This window comes from Rhododendron vialii, chromosome 5a, assembly GCF_030253575.1.
Source record: "Rhododendron vialii isolate Sample 1 chromosome 5a, ASM3025357v1".
Taxonomy (NCBI): Eukaryota; Viridiplantae; Streptophyta; class Magnoliopsida; order Ericales; family Ericaceae; genus Rhododendron; species Rhododendron vialii.
In genome coordinates this window covers 2,776,137-2,794,299 of record NC_080561.1, presented here as the reverse complement: position 1 = coordinate 2,794,299, position 18,163 = coordinate 2,776,137, and the positions used below count along the sequence as shown (strand labels likewise).

Genomic DNA, 18,163 nt, shown 5'->3' with positions numbered 1-18,163 from the left:
TCAACGGGCTCTAGTTTAGAGTTTGTAAGCCTTTGAACAGATTTTGAGTAATCAATAAATTTTTGAGTTTGGTTTTAAAAAAAATTCTAATCTTTCATGTGCAAGGCATCTCTCTCAAGCGGTGAACTCCACACATCTATGAGTTCCACTACATGTTTGGAGGAGAGTGTTTGAGGAGTGGCCGAGACGGATTGACCGTTATTCTTTCCGTTAAGTCAGAGGGCCCTTCGCTGGTCTTGCTGATTGGAGTGGAGACGGCTAAACCCCTTTAGAAAGGGTTCGCCGCAATTCCCAGAGCCGTTAATATACTAGTAATATTTTGGCGAAAGGGATCAAAAAAAAGGCTCATTGCAAAATACTAGAAGACTGTCTGTTCTATTGAACGGAAAACCCCTACCAGAGTGAAGCCATCAAACCCCTTTCAGAAACGAATGAAACCAGATCAAAATTAGTATGGGATTGGATAGCTGTCCGGTGGCTGTCCAACTGCCCGTAGCGAAGACCGTTTACCTTTCGTATCCATGGACTACCGTCGTGACCCCGTGTTCGACGGCGTCGACTTCTGTTCCACCACCAATCTGAAACCAATGGAACACTTTCGAATTCGGACTTCCTCATGGCTTCCTTCAGAAAACGCGAGAAGCCAGACTCTGAATTGAGCTTTGACCTGAGGTCGACGAAAAGATTTTAAGGAAGAAGCGATACCCGATATCATGAAGTCTTCGATACCCGATGTCCTTAATTTCCCGATACCCAATATTGGGGACTTCAATATTATGAAGTCTCCGATACCCGATATCCTCTTCCTTATCGTGAACTTCGATATCGTGAAGTGTCCGACACCCGCTATCCTCTTCGTTATCGTGAACTTCGATATCATGAAGTCTCCGATACCCGATATCCTAAAGTCCCCGATATCCGATATTGCGGACTTCGATATCATGAAGTCTCCGAATATCCTAAAGTCTCCCATACTCACGATACCCGATATCCAGAACTTCGACGGGTGGCCGTTGACTTCCGACACGGAGGAGGTATGCGACGCAGAGGCCAAGCTTTTTCCACAGGTGGAGGAGGAAAACAGTAAAACAAAGATCAAGAAGGGGAGGAAGAACAAGGACGGGAAAGATCGGATGCATTTCAGGGGCATACGGAAGAGGCCGTGGAGAAGGTACGCCGCGGGGATCAGAGATCCCGGCAAGAAGAAACGCGTGTGGCTGGGGGCTTTTGAAACGGCGGCGGCGAGGGCGTACGCTGCCGCCGCAAGAGAGCTCCGGGGAGCCAAGGCCAAGCTTAATTTACCACCGGTGGAGGAAAAAATCAAAAATCCAGAGATGAAGAAGAAGGAGAATTGCGATCAGAGTCCAAGTCCAAGTCCGAATCGCTCCTTGATTTTGATTCAAGATTGCGATCAATGTGCTGGTATGCTTCCCGATCTCAACACTATTGAGGTTAGCTATTTGTTTTTCTCGACCTCTGTTTTCTTTGGTTTGCTGAATTGCACTTCTATTCTTCAGCTATTCGATTTCTTTTTGATTCATCCTCAATCTATAAATTACACTAATTGGATCCATAGACTTTCCAAATCATATTCAATTGGTCTAATTTTGGATCCCCTGACTCTCGACCCTGGACAACAGCCTTTTCTCTTTTAATAAAAAAAAATAGGGAACTAATTTTCACACTTTCTTTTAGGGTAGAAGGAGTGCATTTACCAAAAAAAAAATAGAAAAACATTACCCTAAAAATACCATACAAATTGGTCAATGGTCAATTATAAACAAATGTTAATTAGATGGTTTGTCTAACCGCATTATTGATGCACCTTTGTCAGCCAATGTTTCTTATAAAGAAAATGTTCTTAACCATTTTGTGAAAAGGAAAGAAGTAAATTTTTGCTTGACATCCTTTCCATATATACACTCTATATATGCACCTCACAGTCACAGTTGGTGGCTAAATTTTTCCTGCGAAAGCACTAAATTGGCTGGCATAATGAGCCTCAATGTTGACCCCAGTAACGGAGTAGTGTACTTTGTTCAATAAATAGAATGGGAATCTGAAATTAGACGACATGGATATCTCATCTCAATTTAAAAAGGTTAAGGACTTAATAGGTTTAATTGATAAATTAAGGGCAAAATAGAAAGAAACTTGATAATTGAGGGGATAAAAGTGAAATTTGACCTTTTTAAAGTGCAAAATTGCAAATTGCAAATCCTCCACTGGTTAATTAGTTGTAGTAAAAGTTCACAATAATGGATTGTACCTCCTCTCAACAAAAATAATGACCCATGCAATACTCTACAACAACATAACATAACCCATTTAGTCCCCATTCATCGGGAGTATGGGCGGAGGATGATTGGAGACAGACCTAACCTTTGGCAGTATATGCACAAAGTGGCTATTCTCAGAATACCACTGAAAAGTAGCCCCCCTAAACCTCCAAGAACCGAGGAGCTACATGGACGTTTTGTTATAGAACCATGCCCCCAAATCAAAGCCAAATGGCATCATAGAGGGCAGGCCTAGAGACCCATGCAATACTCTAACTTTAAAATATCCCCTGAATACCTATCACCAAATTAAAGATCATCTTCAATCATTTCAAATTCAAACAATGTACTTTTTTCAAACTAAATCCATACAAAAAACTAAAAGTGACAATATATTATAAATACTCTATTTTATTCCATTTTGTTCAAAAAAAAAAATTTCTGGAATATTCTTTGATGCCTGGCCACGGGAGATGGATAAAATCAAATATTTACCTGCCAAATAGCAAATAATAAATTTATGTTTTATGGATACACGGAGATTGCACCAAGATACATTACATTCATAGTCTTCAACTACCCTAATACTGCAGTATGCTAGCTCTACACGTTGTCCTATCGGCTCACCGGATGGAGGACACCTTGTGTTGCTTGATCCATTGGAGCAATCTACAAAAAATGTAGCACATGTGGCCTGGGCAGATCAATGCTCTCCTACTGTGGCCCTTACAAAGAAGGAAATGTTGAGAAGGACATTAAAGAAGAAGTGCAGATTTATGAGTACAATATTTGAGATTCACCAACAACATTTTGGCAGAATATGTGAAGGCTCTGCGAAGAGCTTTGGGGGTAAACTTCTACAATTGATAAAATTTTGCTTTCAATCTTGCTTGTTTATGAACCATCTAATGCTCTGGTGAAGGACGTGCTGTATTGTTCTCTTTATGGAAGCGGTACAAGATTGTTGCTTTCTTACCTATTATTGGTGCTCATGCAGCCATGCGCATCTGTAGGAAGCATGGGATCAATCGGGTATCCACAGTAAAGCGCATCCATGATCAATACGGGATCCGTCAGTGGCCATTTCACCCAGTAACTTACTTACATTCTCTTTTCCACCAGTCAATTAGTTGTAAAAGTATTAGTCATTCTGAAAAGTGTAGTAATTTCGTCCCTAAATTTTTTAAGGATAGTGAAATTACGCTGGCAGTTGGTTCATAATTCACTTGGATTTTTGATTACTCTTGTCACTTCAAGCTATTATATTTGGTAACTGTCCAATGTAGTCATATATATGCTTTAATAAGTGAGTTCATAACATTCATGAGGCTAATCACTTGTTAGCACATCAATTTTTTGTTGCTTGTGTCCCGAAAAAAAATTAGTAGACATTTGTTCCGATTATAGTTGGAGAAGAAAGCAGTGCATTCCATAAAAACTCCAAATGTACTGATTACCTTTACTGTACTCAGAAATGGGCAACGAGGAAGGGGTATTCTTTGGGAGACAAAAGACCATTGGAAGTTAGCAGGCTATCAATGGATGAGATACTTGGTTCAAAGTTTCCATTTTTCCATATGTCCCAGTTTGCTAGATCTTTGCCTCGGCATTTAGCCTTACAAGATGGAAGCAATGTAGTCGGGCCTATAGCCTTATCATCAAGTGATTTTGCTGCTACAAACAACAGAGCACATCTTGTCCGACAAGATCAGAGCGGCTCTACTGCATCTCTTTACGAGAGGAAAAATACAAGAGAAACGTCAGATAGACTGGGGATAACTATGAGTTTATGTAGCGTAGAGAATCTCCAACAACATTTTGGCTGTAAACATAAAGATGATGTGAACAGACTTGGTGGTAATTTATTGCTTGCCATCTATCTCATGTTTTTAACCATACTAACTTAGGTTGTTGTCTTGTTGAAGCAATGCGAGGATTGAAATTTCTTACGTTTCTTTGTGCATGCAGTTAACGTATCCATGTTTTTGAGCACCTGTGGGCAGCACCGAGTCTGGTGGCCATGCCGGATTAAAAGCAATGGTAATTTCTCCTTCCTTCCTTCTCAACTGTTTGGATTGTCAAGGGGGAGAAATTGAGAGAAACCATAGTGCCTTAAGTGTCCATTTCTTAAGTCCTTTTTAAATGTTTGAAGGATTTGCAAAGAAAGGGAACACGAGTTGATTTTACATGACGAAATCCAGATTTTCGTGATTCATATGATAGAGCCTTCTTTCTTTTTCCTTTTATTTTTATCTTTCCCTCACAGAGGCGAGAATAATTCTTATTTTTCCTTATCAGAACAACAAGCATTTGTTGCTACGAAAAACAGAGCACATCTTGTCAAGCCAGATCAGAGGCGCCCCACTGTGTCTAATTCTGAGGAAGGAAGTACAAGAGAGGCATTAAAGAGAGATTGCTTAACTAATGTACCAAGTGTAGAAGATTTACAACAACATTTTGGTGCTAGACGTAAAGATGCAGCAAAGAGCCTCGGTGGTAAATTTGTATATATTGTTCTAATAACGGAAAAAATGGATTAAAATGGTTCATCTGTTTGACATATTATCTAGTTATGTGTAGTTAGAGCTGCAGGCTTACCTTCTTTTTTCAAACCAGAAGATTGTGTACTACTCCCTCCGTTCCTAATTGTTAGTCCTCCTTCTGAGGAATTCCAATTTTTAAAAGTACATGTAATGAGTAAAATAACATCAAATCTCAAGGTGTCATTTTCCCAAATTACCCATTGCTTTAACTCATTTACATTACAATAATACATACTGTATTTATGAGGACAATTTTAGGAACTTACCCATTTTACATTTTTGACTTCTCAAGAGGGACTCACATTTTGGAACATCCCAAAATGGGATAGTGGACCAACAATTAGGAACGGAGGGAGTAATTATTAGACCATCTTGATTCATAATGATGGGACCAAGTCTGCTACACTTTTCTGCTAATATTATGGTTGGTTGTATCATTTATACCATTGGTGGTTGACTTAATGTCTAAGTTCCTACAAATTTAATGGGTTACGGTTTCACGCCAGATTCCCTTGCATGGAAGTCATTCGAAATACTAGACAGTGTACCTCTTTGGGAACAGTCTGACGGCATTAGACACTTGGTGCCACAGAGAACACAAAGTCTAACACTCGAGCATTGTGTACGACTAAAGAAATCACAGGATCTGCCACGGAGTCTGCAAATAAACTGCTCAGGAGGATTGACTCCTCAGGTCAGTCTTTGCCCCCGATCTAAATGTATGTGTAGATAAACATATATTTATTCCAGCTAGTCTTCAAACAACAATATGGTCCATATTGGTGAAGTTACCGTTGGTTCAAGTATAGTGTTCAAACTCAAATTCTGATTCCTTTGTACTAAGTATTGGTTTCAAGGATATGATAAATTGAATTCAAATTACGGATCCAAGTTTGTGTCATATGCAAGGTAATCAACGGTTAGACCTTCAGCATTTTCATTGTTTAACTAAGTTTGAAATAATATATAACCATCTTTTAATAATCCATTAGTGAACTACAAAGACATGTAGATGAGCCAAATGAAGAAGTGTTCTTTTGTAGAGGAAAGATCAGTTGAAGTTATTTTCATTGGAGTATTAATCAATGTCTTGAACTATCCAAATACTGCAGTCTGCTATCGGCTTGCTAGATGGAGGACACGTTCTCTCTCTTTCCGAGAAGAAACTGGTGAGAGAGACATTAAAGAGAAAGTGCAGAACTATGAGTGCACTCAGTTCAGAAGATCACCAACATGTTGACAAGAGATGGGACGATACTGCGAAGAGCATTGGTGGTAAGCTTCTACAATTAACTAAGTCTTGCTCTCGGTTATGAACCCTCTAATGCGTCTTGAGAAGGACAATTAACTAGATTGCTCTCTTTATGGAAGCAGTTCAAATTGTAGTTTCTTTCCTTATGTATTGGAGCTCATGCAGCGAAGCACATCTGTAGGCAGCTTGTTCTTCCTCGTGTATCCACTGCGAAGCGCATCCGCAGGCAACATGGGATCCATTGGTGGCCACTTCAAAAAGTACGTCACTAGTATTTTTTATTTCGATGGCACTTATATTTTCAATTCATGTTGTCACTTCAGGTTATTAAACTGTGAAATCATATCATTCACATGAATCACATCTAACATAGTAAATTCAAAAACTGGACAACCTTCCTTCTTGCTTAATTGCTAGCTTGCATATGTGTCTCGTTGCTAGCTTGCATTATTGTGTAGCTTTCCCTCATAGTGGATGTAGAAGCTTCTGTATCTAGAGTCGTTGCCTTCAATATGAAAAGTTCCATCTACTCAGCTTGTCTAGATTTCTGGGCTTTTCAGTATTTTGTTGTAGCTTAGTCTTCAACCAATGCCCATGTCATCCATATTCATGAAATTTTTAACCAACTTTTTCCCATCAATATTCGTACTTGGCTGAAGTTATGGGACACTATTCATAACTATGTTTTCGTCCTTTGAACTTTTCTGGAATTGGGACTTTTAGCACCTTAAGTTCAGCCGTTGGGGATACCGATGCTCTGGACTATCAATGAAAGAAGCATGGTAATGTGCACATAAATTGATTTGGGTCTCTAGGCCTGCCCTCTCTGATGCCATTTGGTTTGATTTGGGGGCATGGTTTTACAACAAAATGTCCTTGTAGCTCCTCGGTTCTTGGAGGTTTAGGGGGGCTACTGTTTTAGTGGTATTCTGAGAGCAGCCACTTTGTGCATATATTGCCAAAGGCTAAGTCTGTCTCCAATCATCCCCGCCCATACCCCCAATGATTGGGGACTAGATGAGTTATGTTATGTTGTTGTTGTTGTAAGTTCAGCCGTTTGGATTTACCTACCTTTAAATATCACGGTTTTTCAAATTGTAGAGCAAAACGTTAACTGAGTTTTAGCTCATTTATGAGGCTAATCACTGATTAAAAAGAGTAGACATAGCTTCATTTACGAGTTATGGGACATTTTTGTTGGTTGGGTGTGTTTGGAAAAAAAGAGAGTAGACATAGCTTTTCGTAAACTGGGAGAAGAAAGACTTGTATTCCATAAAATTCCGAATTACTAATTTAAGGAGTGAACATATCTTTTGTAAACTAGGTGAAGAAAGAAGTGCACTCCGTAGAAGCCCAAATTTACTAATCACCTTTGCTTGACTCAGGACCGGGCAACGGTGAAGGGGTGTTCTTTAGAAGGGCAAAGACCAGTTGAAGTTATCAGCCTATCTATGGGTTGGAAACTTGTTTCAAGGCTTCAACTTATCTATTTATCCTGGCATGTTAGATATTCACCACGGCCTTCAGCCTTACCAGGAGCAGGAGAGATTGTGGGGCGTATAGCCTTGTCCTCAAGTGAATTTGCTACCACTAACAATGGAGCAGAGCTTATCAGACAAGATCAAATAGGCTCTACTGCATCTCATTCTGAGAACAATAGAACGAGAGAAACATCAACCGGCAAAGGGATAAATTCAAGTATTAGTATAGAGGATCTTCTTCAACGTTCTGGCCGTAAACGTAAAGATGCTGCGGATAGCCTTGGCGGTAATATATTGCTTGCCATATATCTCTTGGTTTCAACTTTCAACCATATTTGATATGCCACCTGATGCTTGATTTTGTCTTGTGGAAGCAATATGAGAATACTGATTCTTACGTTTCTTTGCTCATGCAGTTAGTGTATCCAAGTTTAAGCGCGTATGTAGGCAACATGGAATCCAGCGGTGGGGAAAACATGTAGGAAGCAATGGTAATTCCTCCCTCTCTTTGTAGTCTCCTGTTTGGTGAGAGGAACAGAGAGAAACCATGATCCCTCTAATTATCAAACATTTCAAAAGTTTGAGGGGAAGGAGACGTGAGTCACGGTTACGAATTTGGCCCTGATCATCCTGACTACAATGTTTCCGTTCTTAGGATTCACACTTAGGACCTTCTTAATTCCTTTTCTTTCTATAATCAGTATTTCTCAAAGCAGGGGTGAGGATAATTCAGTTCTTTTGTTTCTTTTCTCTCATAAATTATCCAAATCAAAAGAAGCGATATACAGCTATCCTTTTCTTAATTTTCTTTCATTCTCGTTCCCGTCTAATTGTATCCTTTCTTTTCTCCAAATAGTAATCTGGAAACCTCCTGATCCACATGAAAGGAATACATCCCCAACATGCATGACTTTGTCATCTCATGGGCATACCGAGATGGAGAATCAAATGGTTGGTCACCTTCACGAGCCAAATGAGCATCAATCGGATTCTTTCGACGAACGTTTGGTCGCAGGGATCTTAGAATCCCCTACTTTTCATGATGCTTGCGTTGGTAATTATCTTGATATGGATTTCCCTTTTTCATCTGTTCTCGAAGAAAGCGAAGAAGCAAGGGGCCAACAGACCAACCAATCGACACTGTCCGCCCCTCATTTGGAGCGGCATGGCTGTGGATCTAGCTATGGGATAGAAGTGCCGACATGTTCTGACCCAGCTTCGACCCAACCCATGTCTACTATTTCCCACCCGATGCCCCCCATGATGCCTCCTCTCGCACCTGGCCAAGATACAAGCCCCGTGACTGTGAAAGCAACGTATGAGAATGACATAATAAAATTCGAGCTCCCTCCCACATCTGGAATTGTTGAACTGAAGCAAGAAGTGGCAATGAGACTCAAGTTAAAGCTTGATGGTTTCAAATTGAAGTATGAGGATGAGGATGGGGACTGGATTTTGTTAACGTGTGACAAGGACTTGAGGAACTATCTGCAACTTTTCAGCTCAATGGTAAAGCCAGTAATTAGACTGTTGGTTGATAAGGTTGTCAAACGCAGAAATAGAGTTGGTTTAAGAAATGAGAGGTTGTAGTACAGGGTTGTCATCAGAAATTTCCACTTCATTTGTGTTTTTTTATTCTTTTGGAGGGTGGGGTTAGGGCTTCTGTTTGGTTTCGGAGGCTTTTGTTTGTTTGTTTGTTTACCTTCTTATTTTTCTTCGAGCTAGCAAGGAACACAATTTTAAAAAACAATTCCATATACAATTGTGTTCAAAGCTATTCAATGATATGAGGTCTTGAAATTGATATTACTACCTACTGGAAAGTAAAGTTTGAAAAGTGAGATAATATTTTTTTTTAAATCAACTGTAGCATAATCGAAATATTAATTCATCAGTATTTTAATAACTAGTATTTGAAGAGTCGATAAAGTCCTACAGTTGGTGCCGTTTTCTCGAGCAAGAATTCCTAATCCTGCTCCACTGTATGGGTACCGGTGGGAGGGTATGGAATATACTCTCTCCGTCCCAAATTGGATGTCAATTTTTGATATCTGTGTCAATTTTAATTCATTATATCTTTCAATACGGATCTCAGAAAGTATGTAATTTGGATCTTGTTTGATAGTTCTGATTAGTTCTATTATACAAAATTTTCAAATTCATGAAAAATATTACAGATTGAAAGATATAAGCGATGAAAAATGACACGAGTTTCAAAAATTGTCATTTTTTTTTGGGACGGAGGGAGTATAATGCTTTCATGTCGAAAGTGGAGCTCACATCTTACATAAATGACCGGAAACATTCATTTTGTTGAAAAATAGTATTTAATTTGATGTGTGAAAAATCAATTCAATCATCTATTGATAATTGTTTGGTAAGTTCTTGATTAATCGTCCAATTTTTGCTTAAAAATTCAAAGCCTATATAGTCTCCGGGAATAGTCAAAGCCATACCCAATCGAAAAATGATGTTATCCAAACGCATTTCAAGTAATTGTAATAAAACTTAACCGGTTGTCCCCTTGGCTTTCCTGGCAATACGAACATATTTACAGTAAGTAATTGTCGTTCTGTAAGACCATAATGAAAACACAATATATCTTTTTTCTTGTAAATGAATACAATATTGAGATTTTCTCTTTTTCCTGAAACGCGATTGGGTTCTACGAGCATATATGGGTTTAGGCCTTTTATTAGTTTGTCCTGGTAAAGCTCTTCGACGGCGTATTTTTTTGAAACGAGGTCCTCGGTAATGCAATTGAAATAAAAATGTTTGTAGTGATCAAGCGATTAAAGATATCCCATTCGACTGACTTTTTACACATTTAGTTAAAATTTTACTCTCTATCTACATTGAATCAATTCATTTTTTTACCACCCATTGGTACCCATAGAATTATTTACAAAACTGCAGACGCACCGCCTATTTCACGCCACATGTTCAACAACCTCCCTCGGCTCTGATCCAAATCTCAAGAGGGCTTTATCTGTTGAGATCTCGAAGTTTTGTGATAGTTTGGCGCGTCTTCTGGCGAATAAGCTGCCGGATCGGAGGCAGTGGCTTCGGGCAACCAAAGGTTTATTTCTCCTTTTTTATTTTCTATTTTTGCTTGTTTATTTCTTTTAATGGAGATATTTGTTCCCAGCGTGGAATTTTCTTTACCCTCTTATACTGGCCCTTGGGTATTGTTTCACCCCTTGTGAGTAGATTTTTTTCTGTACTTAGTGTATTTTCATCCAAACCACATGAATAACTCGATTATCGTGAATTTGTTTCCATCGCCAGGCGTTTGTAACCCTTTGAGCAGATTTTGAGTAATCAAAAATTTCTGAGTTTGGTTTAAAAAAAAAAAAAACCTACTAGTAGTAATAACTTTTCATGTGCAACGCAGACTTTTCGTTAAGTCAAAGGGTCCTTTGCTGGCCTTCCTGATTGGAGTGGATAATATGTCATGACGTTGACGGCTGAATCCCTTCTAAAAAAAATGCGCGGCAATTCCTACAGCGGTTAATAATTTTTTTTTTGGCCAAAGGGTTCACAAAATGCTCCCCGCCGTCCAATTCTGACAATTTGTAATGAAAAGAGCTAATAGAAGGCATTAAAAGCTTCTTTTTTAAATCTTTCACTTAAAATTTTTTTAACTCTTTTTAGTACTACTATTTATTAAAAATTACTTTTAACCATTTTCTTACGTTTAAATTTTACTTTTTCCCTCTCTCTGTCGATCTCTTGTTTTTTTTTTTTCAAAAATTTAACCCCACATCACCAATCAACACCACAACCGACCGCCAAAGCTCCAGCTCGAATTTCAAAATTACTTTTAACCTGTCTTTTTTAAACTTCTTTTTTTTTTCTTTTTACTTTTAAAAATTACTTTTAACTCTTTCTTTATTTAGTAGTAGATAAATATACAATAAAGTTCTTTTCTTTTTCCTATTTATGAAAAAATACTTTAACCCCTTTTTTTACATTAAAATTATACATACGTCTCTCTCTCTGTGCTGAAACTCTCTCTTTCTTTTCTACAGGATTTAGGGTTTGAATTTTTGGAGGGAAATCCAAAATTTTCCTTTCGATTGCTTCTGGGATTGATTAGTGCTATGTAGTTGATTTTTTTTTTTATTTAAAAAAAGAGGGAGAGAGAGGGAAAGGTAAGATTTGAAAGTTTACCAAAAACAAGAAGTTGGGTTAAAGTAGTTTTCGTAAATAGTTAAAAAAAATAGGGGTGAAAGTAAGTTTTAAAAAATAGTAAGAAAAAAAAATCTATTGCGTATTGATTTATTATAAAAGAAAGAGTTAATAGTAATTTTTAGAAGTAAAAGGTAAAAAAGAAAAAAAAAAAGAAAGGTTAGAAAAATCTTGTTAAAAGTAATTTTGAAATTTTGAATTGGAGACTGGAGCTTTGGCGGTTGATTGTGGTGTTGATTGGTGGAGTGTGGTCAAATTTACGAGAGAGAGAGAGAGGGGGGGGGGGGGGGGGAACTTTATTGCATAGTTATTTGTTGCTTAAAAAAGAGTTCAATTTTTTTTAAGTAAAAATTTAAAAAAATAAGAAGGTTAGCGCCTTCCGTTACAAATTGACGAAATTGGACAGTGGGAGCTAAATTGTTAACGGAATGGTAAGTTCAGGTATCTTTTTGTCATTAGTTAAAGTTCAGACATTTTTTTGTGAAGTTCCAAAAGTTCAGGGGTTTTTTTTAAAACTTTCCTATTTCTTTTTTTCTTTTGATAAGTATACTAGGTCTGTTATATTGAACGGAAAACCCCAACCTGATGAAAATTATCCGTCCACTGGCTGTCCAACTACCCGTAGCGAAGACCGTTTGCCTTCCTACATCCATGGACCACTGTGGTAACCAAGTGTTCGACGCCGTCGACCGCCGTTCCGCCACCAATCTGAAAACCAATGGAACACTTTCGAATTCGGACGACTTCATGGCCTCCTGTAGAAAACTCGAGAAGCCAGACTCTGGATCGAGCTTTGACCTGAGGTCGAAGAAGAAAAGATTCAGGGGCGAAGCGGTACCCGATAACCTAAAGTCCCCGATATCTGAAAAGACGAACCACGGGTTGCCGGGGATTTTCGACACGGCGGAGGTACGCGGCGCCAAGGCCAAGCTTAATTCTCCCGTCGAATTGTTTGTTTTTTTGTTCATTCTTTGTGCCTTGACTTCTGTGATTTACGCGCCAGTTCATATTAGGTTCCGTGTATTTTCCCCTGTACATTTGTCATTTCCAGTTTTTTTTTTCTATAAATAGAGTAGAAGTTGAGCGATTTTAGGTTACCTGGTTTTAGATTGCGGGAGTTTTCAAGTTTCTATAAATGAGTAATCATTCGGTTGTTGGTTTTTTGTGGGTACGGAAACGGGTATAGTTTCTCTTAGTCTATACACAGTGGAAGTTGGGTTACCTTGTGTTTAGCTTTGGGGAGTTATTGGAAGTTAAGATTTTGACTTGTTATAATTATTGGGTGTTTGGATTTTGACGGTACTGGAACGACCTTTTGGTGATAAGGAGGACGATGTCGGGTCAGATGTTCCAAGTCAAAATCTTATTGGAGATGGTGCGCGAGGGTTTCGAGTACCCCAAACAAACAAGCCCCACGTGTTTGTGCAGTATCGTTCACGATGCAAGGAGAGAACTTTTGGCGCGTGAATTGGCGACACATTGGGAACCTTTGCTGCGAATTGTCGTAGGTTCAATCTCCCTACGGTTAGCGTCTACCTCTATTTGACTTTAGTACCTTAAAGAGACATTTCTTCAAGTATCAATTAAGTATCTATTTGTGAAGTATCAATTAACTTACTATTTGTTCTGTTTTTAACCAACTTGTAAAGTATCAGCTAAGTAACCATTTGGGCTCATTTTATTGTTTTAGCATGTAGTATGTTGCATATCTGTTGGTTTTACTTATTCGGTTTTCTGGATATTATTAGTTTGAATGAAATAGTGCACTTTAACAAGTGTTCTATGTTTGGTTGCAAAATTTTCTTCATTATACACATGGCAAGTATCAAACCTAGTTTGAAAGATGAAAATCATAACTACTTCGATGCAACTTAAGTCCTCTTTTAGTTATGTTGGTTGAATCTGTTCTCAGATTTGTGATTGGAATGACTGGCATCATTGCTATCGATGGACTTATGTTATGATATCTTCTCATTATCCCTGTATTCTTTGTTTGATAGGTGCAGGAGGAAATGGAGCACGCAATTGTATCCTCGTTTCACTCCTCTTCAACGTAAGCTTTTTGTGTATAGTGTTTTCACTTTTCAGGGGAAATCAGTGCCTCAGGCATTTGATTTTTTTATATTTTTTTATTGTTCTATTAGTAAAGGAGTTACGGCAAGTGTGATTTTGATTTTTGTGGTTTTCTGGCTGGATTTTGATGTTGCCCAAGTCAATCAAGATCTTCTGTCCTGGTTTAAGTTTCTTCTTAGCTATGGTCCAGTTTTATTTTGATACTTGTTTCCGTAAGTTTCATCTTAGCTATGGTCCAGTTTTCTTTCGATACTTGTTTCTGTTTCTCTATATTCTAAAATATCATTTTAACTTTTCAGGACATCATTAGCAAGGGTTTGGCAATTGGATTTTGTCAATAAGTTGCCGTCTACCCTTTTCACAAGCAGCAGGATAGAATCTGCGGATGGCAATTCCGTTAAGATAGTTATCCTTAATTCTGTTTCCGAGGAGGTTATGTCATCCGGTCCTCTTTCTTCACTTAAAATTGAAATTGTAGTGCTTAACGGTGATTTTGGGGCTGATTATCAAGAGGATTGGACTGAGAAGGAGTTCAATGCAAATATTGTGCGTGAAAGAGAGGGCAAAAGGCCATTGGTTACTGGGGAGTTGGTAATTACATTGAGAGACGGGGTTGGTTATGTTGGTGATGCCAGCTTTACTGATAATTCGAGCTGGATAAGAAGTCGAAAGTTTAGGTTAGGAGCAAGACCTGTTCAAAGCAAGTTGCCTGAAGTAAGAATTAGAGAAGCGAGAAGTGAAGCCTTCGTAGTGAAAGATCATCGCGGAGAGTGTAAGTCCATTCATACGGCTTTTCCTCTCTATTTTCTTGAATAGCTAGAAAAAGGTTCATTTGGATAATCAACAATTCAATGTTGGAACAATTAAGATAAGACATTGATGAATTTGCTAACATACAATCATTCTGTGTTGTAGCAACTAGCAACGTTTTGACAAAAGTTAGGACTTCCTATGGACCTTTGATTATATTTATCTAATGAGTTCCCTAAAGCGTCTTGATACTTTCGCATTCTTATGTTGCTTTAACGCTGAATAATATCAGCTTCTGATTTCTTCTATAACTACAAGTTAGATGGAGTATCTCATTTTTCTGCCATTAAACTTTTATTACGGATAGTAAAGGATATTCAATTCTTGTTAATTGAGTTTATGATGGAACTCCTACCGTCTACGTTATAAAGTGCTTGGGGAACACGGTCTTTTCGCATATGGAAAAGATCGCTCTGGTAACTTTGTACTTTTGTTGCCCCCTCATTCTCTATCGACCCTCTCCTACTAAAGCTCTATTTTGTTATGAATTAATCAACTATGAAATTGCAACAATAGTATTTGCGACAAAAAATTCATGACTAAGAGATGTGGAGAGCTAGTAGCCATGGTTATAATTTCATGACTAAGAGATGATTTTGCTCATTCAGCATATAAGAAGCATCATCCTCCAAACTTGAATGATGAAGTATGGCGGTTAGAGAAGATATCAAAAGGTGGAACATACCATAAAGCATTACATGGCAAAGGACTTTCCACAGTCGAGCAATTCCTGCAGTCGTATTCTGTTGACCCTTCTTCACTACGCCGTGTAAGAGAATAAATCTTTATATTTTAATTTTCTTCCCCTCAGCTACTTCAAATCCTTAAATTTATTAAATTTTTTTGGTAAAATGGTTGTTAGGGAATTCACTTCACCCCCTACTGTGGAAACTGTAGGTACTTGGTGGGATGTCAAATAAGATATGGGAGACGGTCACAGAACATGCTTCTGCTTGTGTTTTAGACGATAACTTGTACATGTACCATAAGGATGGAGAAAGAATTGGGCTTGTGTTCAATTCCATCTTCAGAGTTGTAGGAGCAACCTTTGATGGCCAGAGTTACCAGTCTCTGAATATGCTCAATGAATTTCAGATGGTGCGTCTTCCTAGCCTGATATCTATTTGAATCACAACTGAATTCCGGATTCTCTGAAATCCACTCTTATTGGGTCTCTGCTTTTAATGTTACTGTTGTTCTGGTTGCTTGATATTATGCATGTGTATGTAAAGCATACCTAAAATTGCTACCTTCATCAAAATTTCACATTCAACATCAGCTGGAAGAGTAATGAGGTTTCTTGCTTATTTACTGTTCGGTTTTCCATTTCCATTTCCATTTCCATCTTAGATTTGTTTGAATAAGTTTTTGCCGACTTTAAATTCAACATCTCTCAAAATTGCATCCAATGAATCCTATTCTTGCATTTGCAATACCAAAAAGTTTCAGGACCCATGTTTGGGGAGTTGCATGTTGGGAAATGAAACTCTTGCAACATGCAATATTCGAGGCAGCATACTGTATTACTGTTTGTTTCACTTACCATTTCTACGATATTCTTCCATCACTTTTACATGAGGGTTGCTGCTCTTTGATGACTTTTTGGCCAAGTTATTATCTTGCGCTAGGGTCTTGAGTTGCATAATTATTAAAATCAACTTCCTTGTTCTTTAGCAGGGTTTGGTGGAAAATTTGAAGAGGCAGGCTTACGAAAATTTGCATGAGTTGGTTCGGCTTGATGGTCCACCAGTGATTGGACCTGCAATGCTACCATCAAGCCTACTAGCTGAACCCTATAATAGCAGTTCAAGTTCTCAGTTGCAGGATGTTAACTTCCCAGTGGTGCATCCAGGTATGAAATAATCGTTTTCTTTTCCCTTTTGCTGTTTTTGTTTTTTGGTCTTTGCTGGTATTGGATATGTTAATAGGTAGTTTATTGCTGCAAAGTCCTTTCTTGGGTGAACAATGGAAATTCACTTTCATTTCCCTAACAAATGTCATTTGATGCCTATGGTAATTATCTTGATATGGATTTCACTTTTTCATCTGTTCTTGAAGAAAGCGAAGAAGCAAGGAGCCAACAGACCGACCAATCAACACTGTCCGCCCCTCGTTTGGAGCTGCATGGCTGTGGATCTAGCTATGGGATAGTAGTACCTACATGTTCAGACCTAGCTTCGACCCAACCCATGTCTATTATTTCCCACCCGATACCTCCTCCTGCACCAAGCCAAGATACAAGCTCCATGACTGTGAAGGCAACGTATGGGGATGACATGATAAAATTTGAGCTCCCTCCAACATCTGGAATTATTGAACTAAAGGAAGAAGTGGCAATGAGACTAAAGTTAGAGCTTGATAGGTTCGACTTGAAGTATAAGGATGAGGATGGGGACTGGATTTTGTTACCATGCGACAAGGACTTGAGGAACTATCTGCAACTTTTCAGCTCAATGATAAATCCAATAATCAGACTGTTGGTTGTTGATAAGGTTGCCAAACGCACTAACTTGTGTAAAAGCGGTAAGCGATCATTGAAGGGGAAATAGAGTTGGTTCAAGAAATGAGATATTGTACAGGGTTGTCATAAGTCCCTTGTGTTCCACCGGCAAAACGTTTTCTTGCCACATTTGCTTTGCAAACCCGCTAAATCAGAACATTTCTAGTTCATTTGTGTTTTTTTTTCTTTTGGTGGGGGTGGGGTTAGACTTCTGTTTGGTTTCGAAGGCTTTCTTTGTTTGCAGTCTAATTTTTCTTCTAGCTATGCAAGGAACACAATTTTAAAAGACAATTTCAAATACAATTGTGTTCTAAGCTATCCAATGCTCAGAGGTCTTGAATGACTTCATTCATATTTATGTTAGGAGTGGTGTTCTAAAGTTGTTTTCTTGACTTTTTGTTTTTCTTCTTGTTTTTGTATCTGAATTGATTGCTCAAAATATTTTGATTCTTCGTCTAATAATTGCTTGCCGTTTTATCTAGCCCCACTGTATGGGTACCGATGGGAGGGTATGGAAAATATAACGCTTTCATGTGCGAAGTGGAGCCTACCTCTCATCTTTACATAAATGATGGAGATATTCACTTTGTAGAAATATATTATTTACTGTACTTTAATGCGTGAATTCTATTTTTCCATAGAATGGAAAAGACTGCTTATCCCGAGCATTTTTCAATAAATTATTACACTTTCTAATTAACTTTGACACACTCGACTTCTTTTTCGCCGAACTTAAGATATGTTTGTTTGCTGGTTTTGGGATTTTTTATTTTTTTTAAACTTTCTCAGAAAATTGGCTTTTAACTTCACTCAAGAATTATTTTCGATTCAATATTCTGGAAAACAATTTGAAACTAAATTTCAGAGACTATTTTGGAATATTTTTTATGTTTTCAAAATGAGCTTTAATTATACAACCCGGCATAACACTTTTTTTTTCCGACACAAGCATAAACCATGTTTTTAAGACGAACAAATGAAAGAAAAGATACACACATGTTTCATACGCAAGATCCATCATATTGGTTTCAATT

At 38.1% G+C, this 18,163-nt stretch overlaps 2 protein-coding genes and 1 non-coding gene across 4 annotated transcripts; all 3 read left to right on the top strand.

The window, feature by feature from the left end:
• Positions 1-302: 302 nt before the first annotated feature.
• LOC131325761 (uncharacterized) lies at positions 303-9,357 on the top strand. Its single transcript, XM_058358197.1, has 12 exons — positions 303-1,451; positions 2,873-3,128; positions 3,277-3,371; positions 3,752-4,136; positions 4,248-4,319; positions 4,578-4,775; positions 5,329-5,516; positions 5,935-6,097; positions 6,240-6,334; positions 7,460-7,841; positions 7,972-8,046; positions 8,412-9,357. Exons 1-12 carry the CDS (start codon positions 714-716, stop codon positions 9,143-9,145), a joined length of 3,381 nt encoding a protein of 1,126 aa, XP_058214180.1. The 5' UTR covers positions 303-713; the 3' UTR covers positions 9,146-9,357.
• On the top strand, positions 6,841-6,947 carry LOC131328121 (small nucleolar RNA snoR100). Its single transcript, XR_009200402.1, has one exon. It is a non-coding gene; the product is annotated as a small nucleolar RNA snoR100 (small nucleolar RNA).
• Positions 9,358-12,321: 2,964 nt separating the features above from the next.
• LOC131325767 (calmodulin-binding protein 60 B-like) lies at positions 12,322-17,508 on the top strand. Of its 2 annotated transcripts, none has more exons than XM_058358209.1 (7): positions 12,322-12,655; positions 13,747-13,799; positions 14,119-14,591; positions 15,238-15,398; positions 15,527-15,727; positions 16,307-16,481; positions 16,688-17,508. In XM_058358209.1, exons 1-7 carry the CDS (start codon positions 12,332-12,334, stop codon positions 17,176-17,178), a joined length of 1,878 nt encoding a protein of 625 aa, XP_058214192.1. In that variant the 5' UTR covers positions 12,322-12,331; the 3' UTR covers positions 17,179-17,508. The 2 variants fall into 2 exon arrangements, with proteins under 2 accessions (XP_058214192.1, XP_058214191.1); XM_058358208.1 differs by having other exon boundaries at positions 16,304-16,481; positions 16,688-17,447.
• The last annotated feature ends 655 nt before the right edge of the window (positions 17,509-18,163 follow it).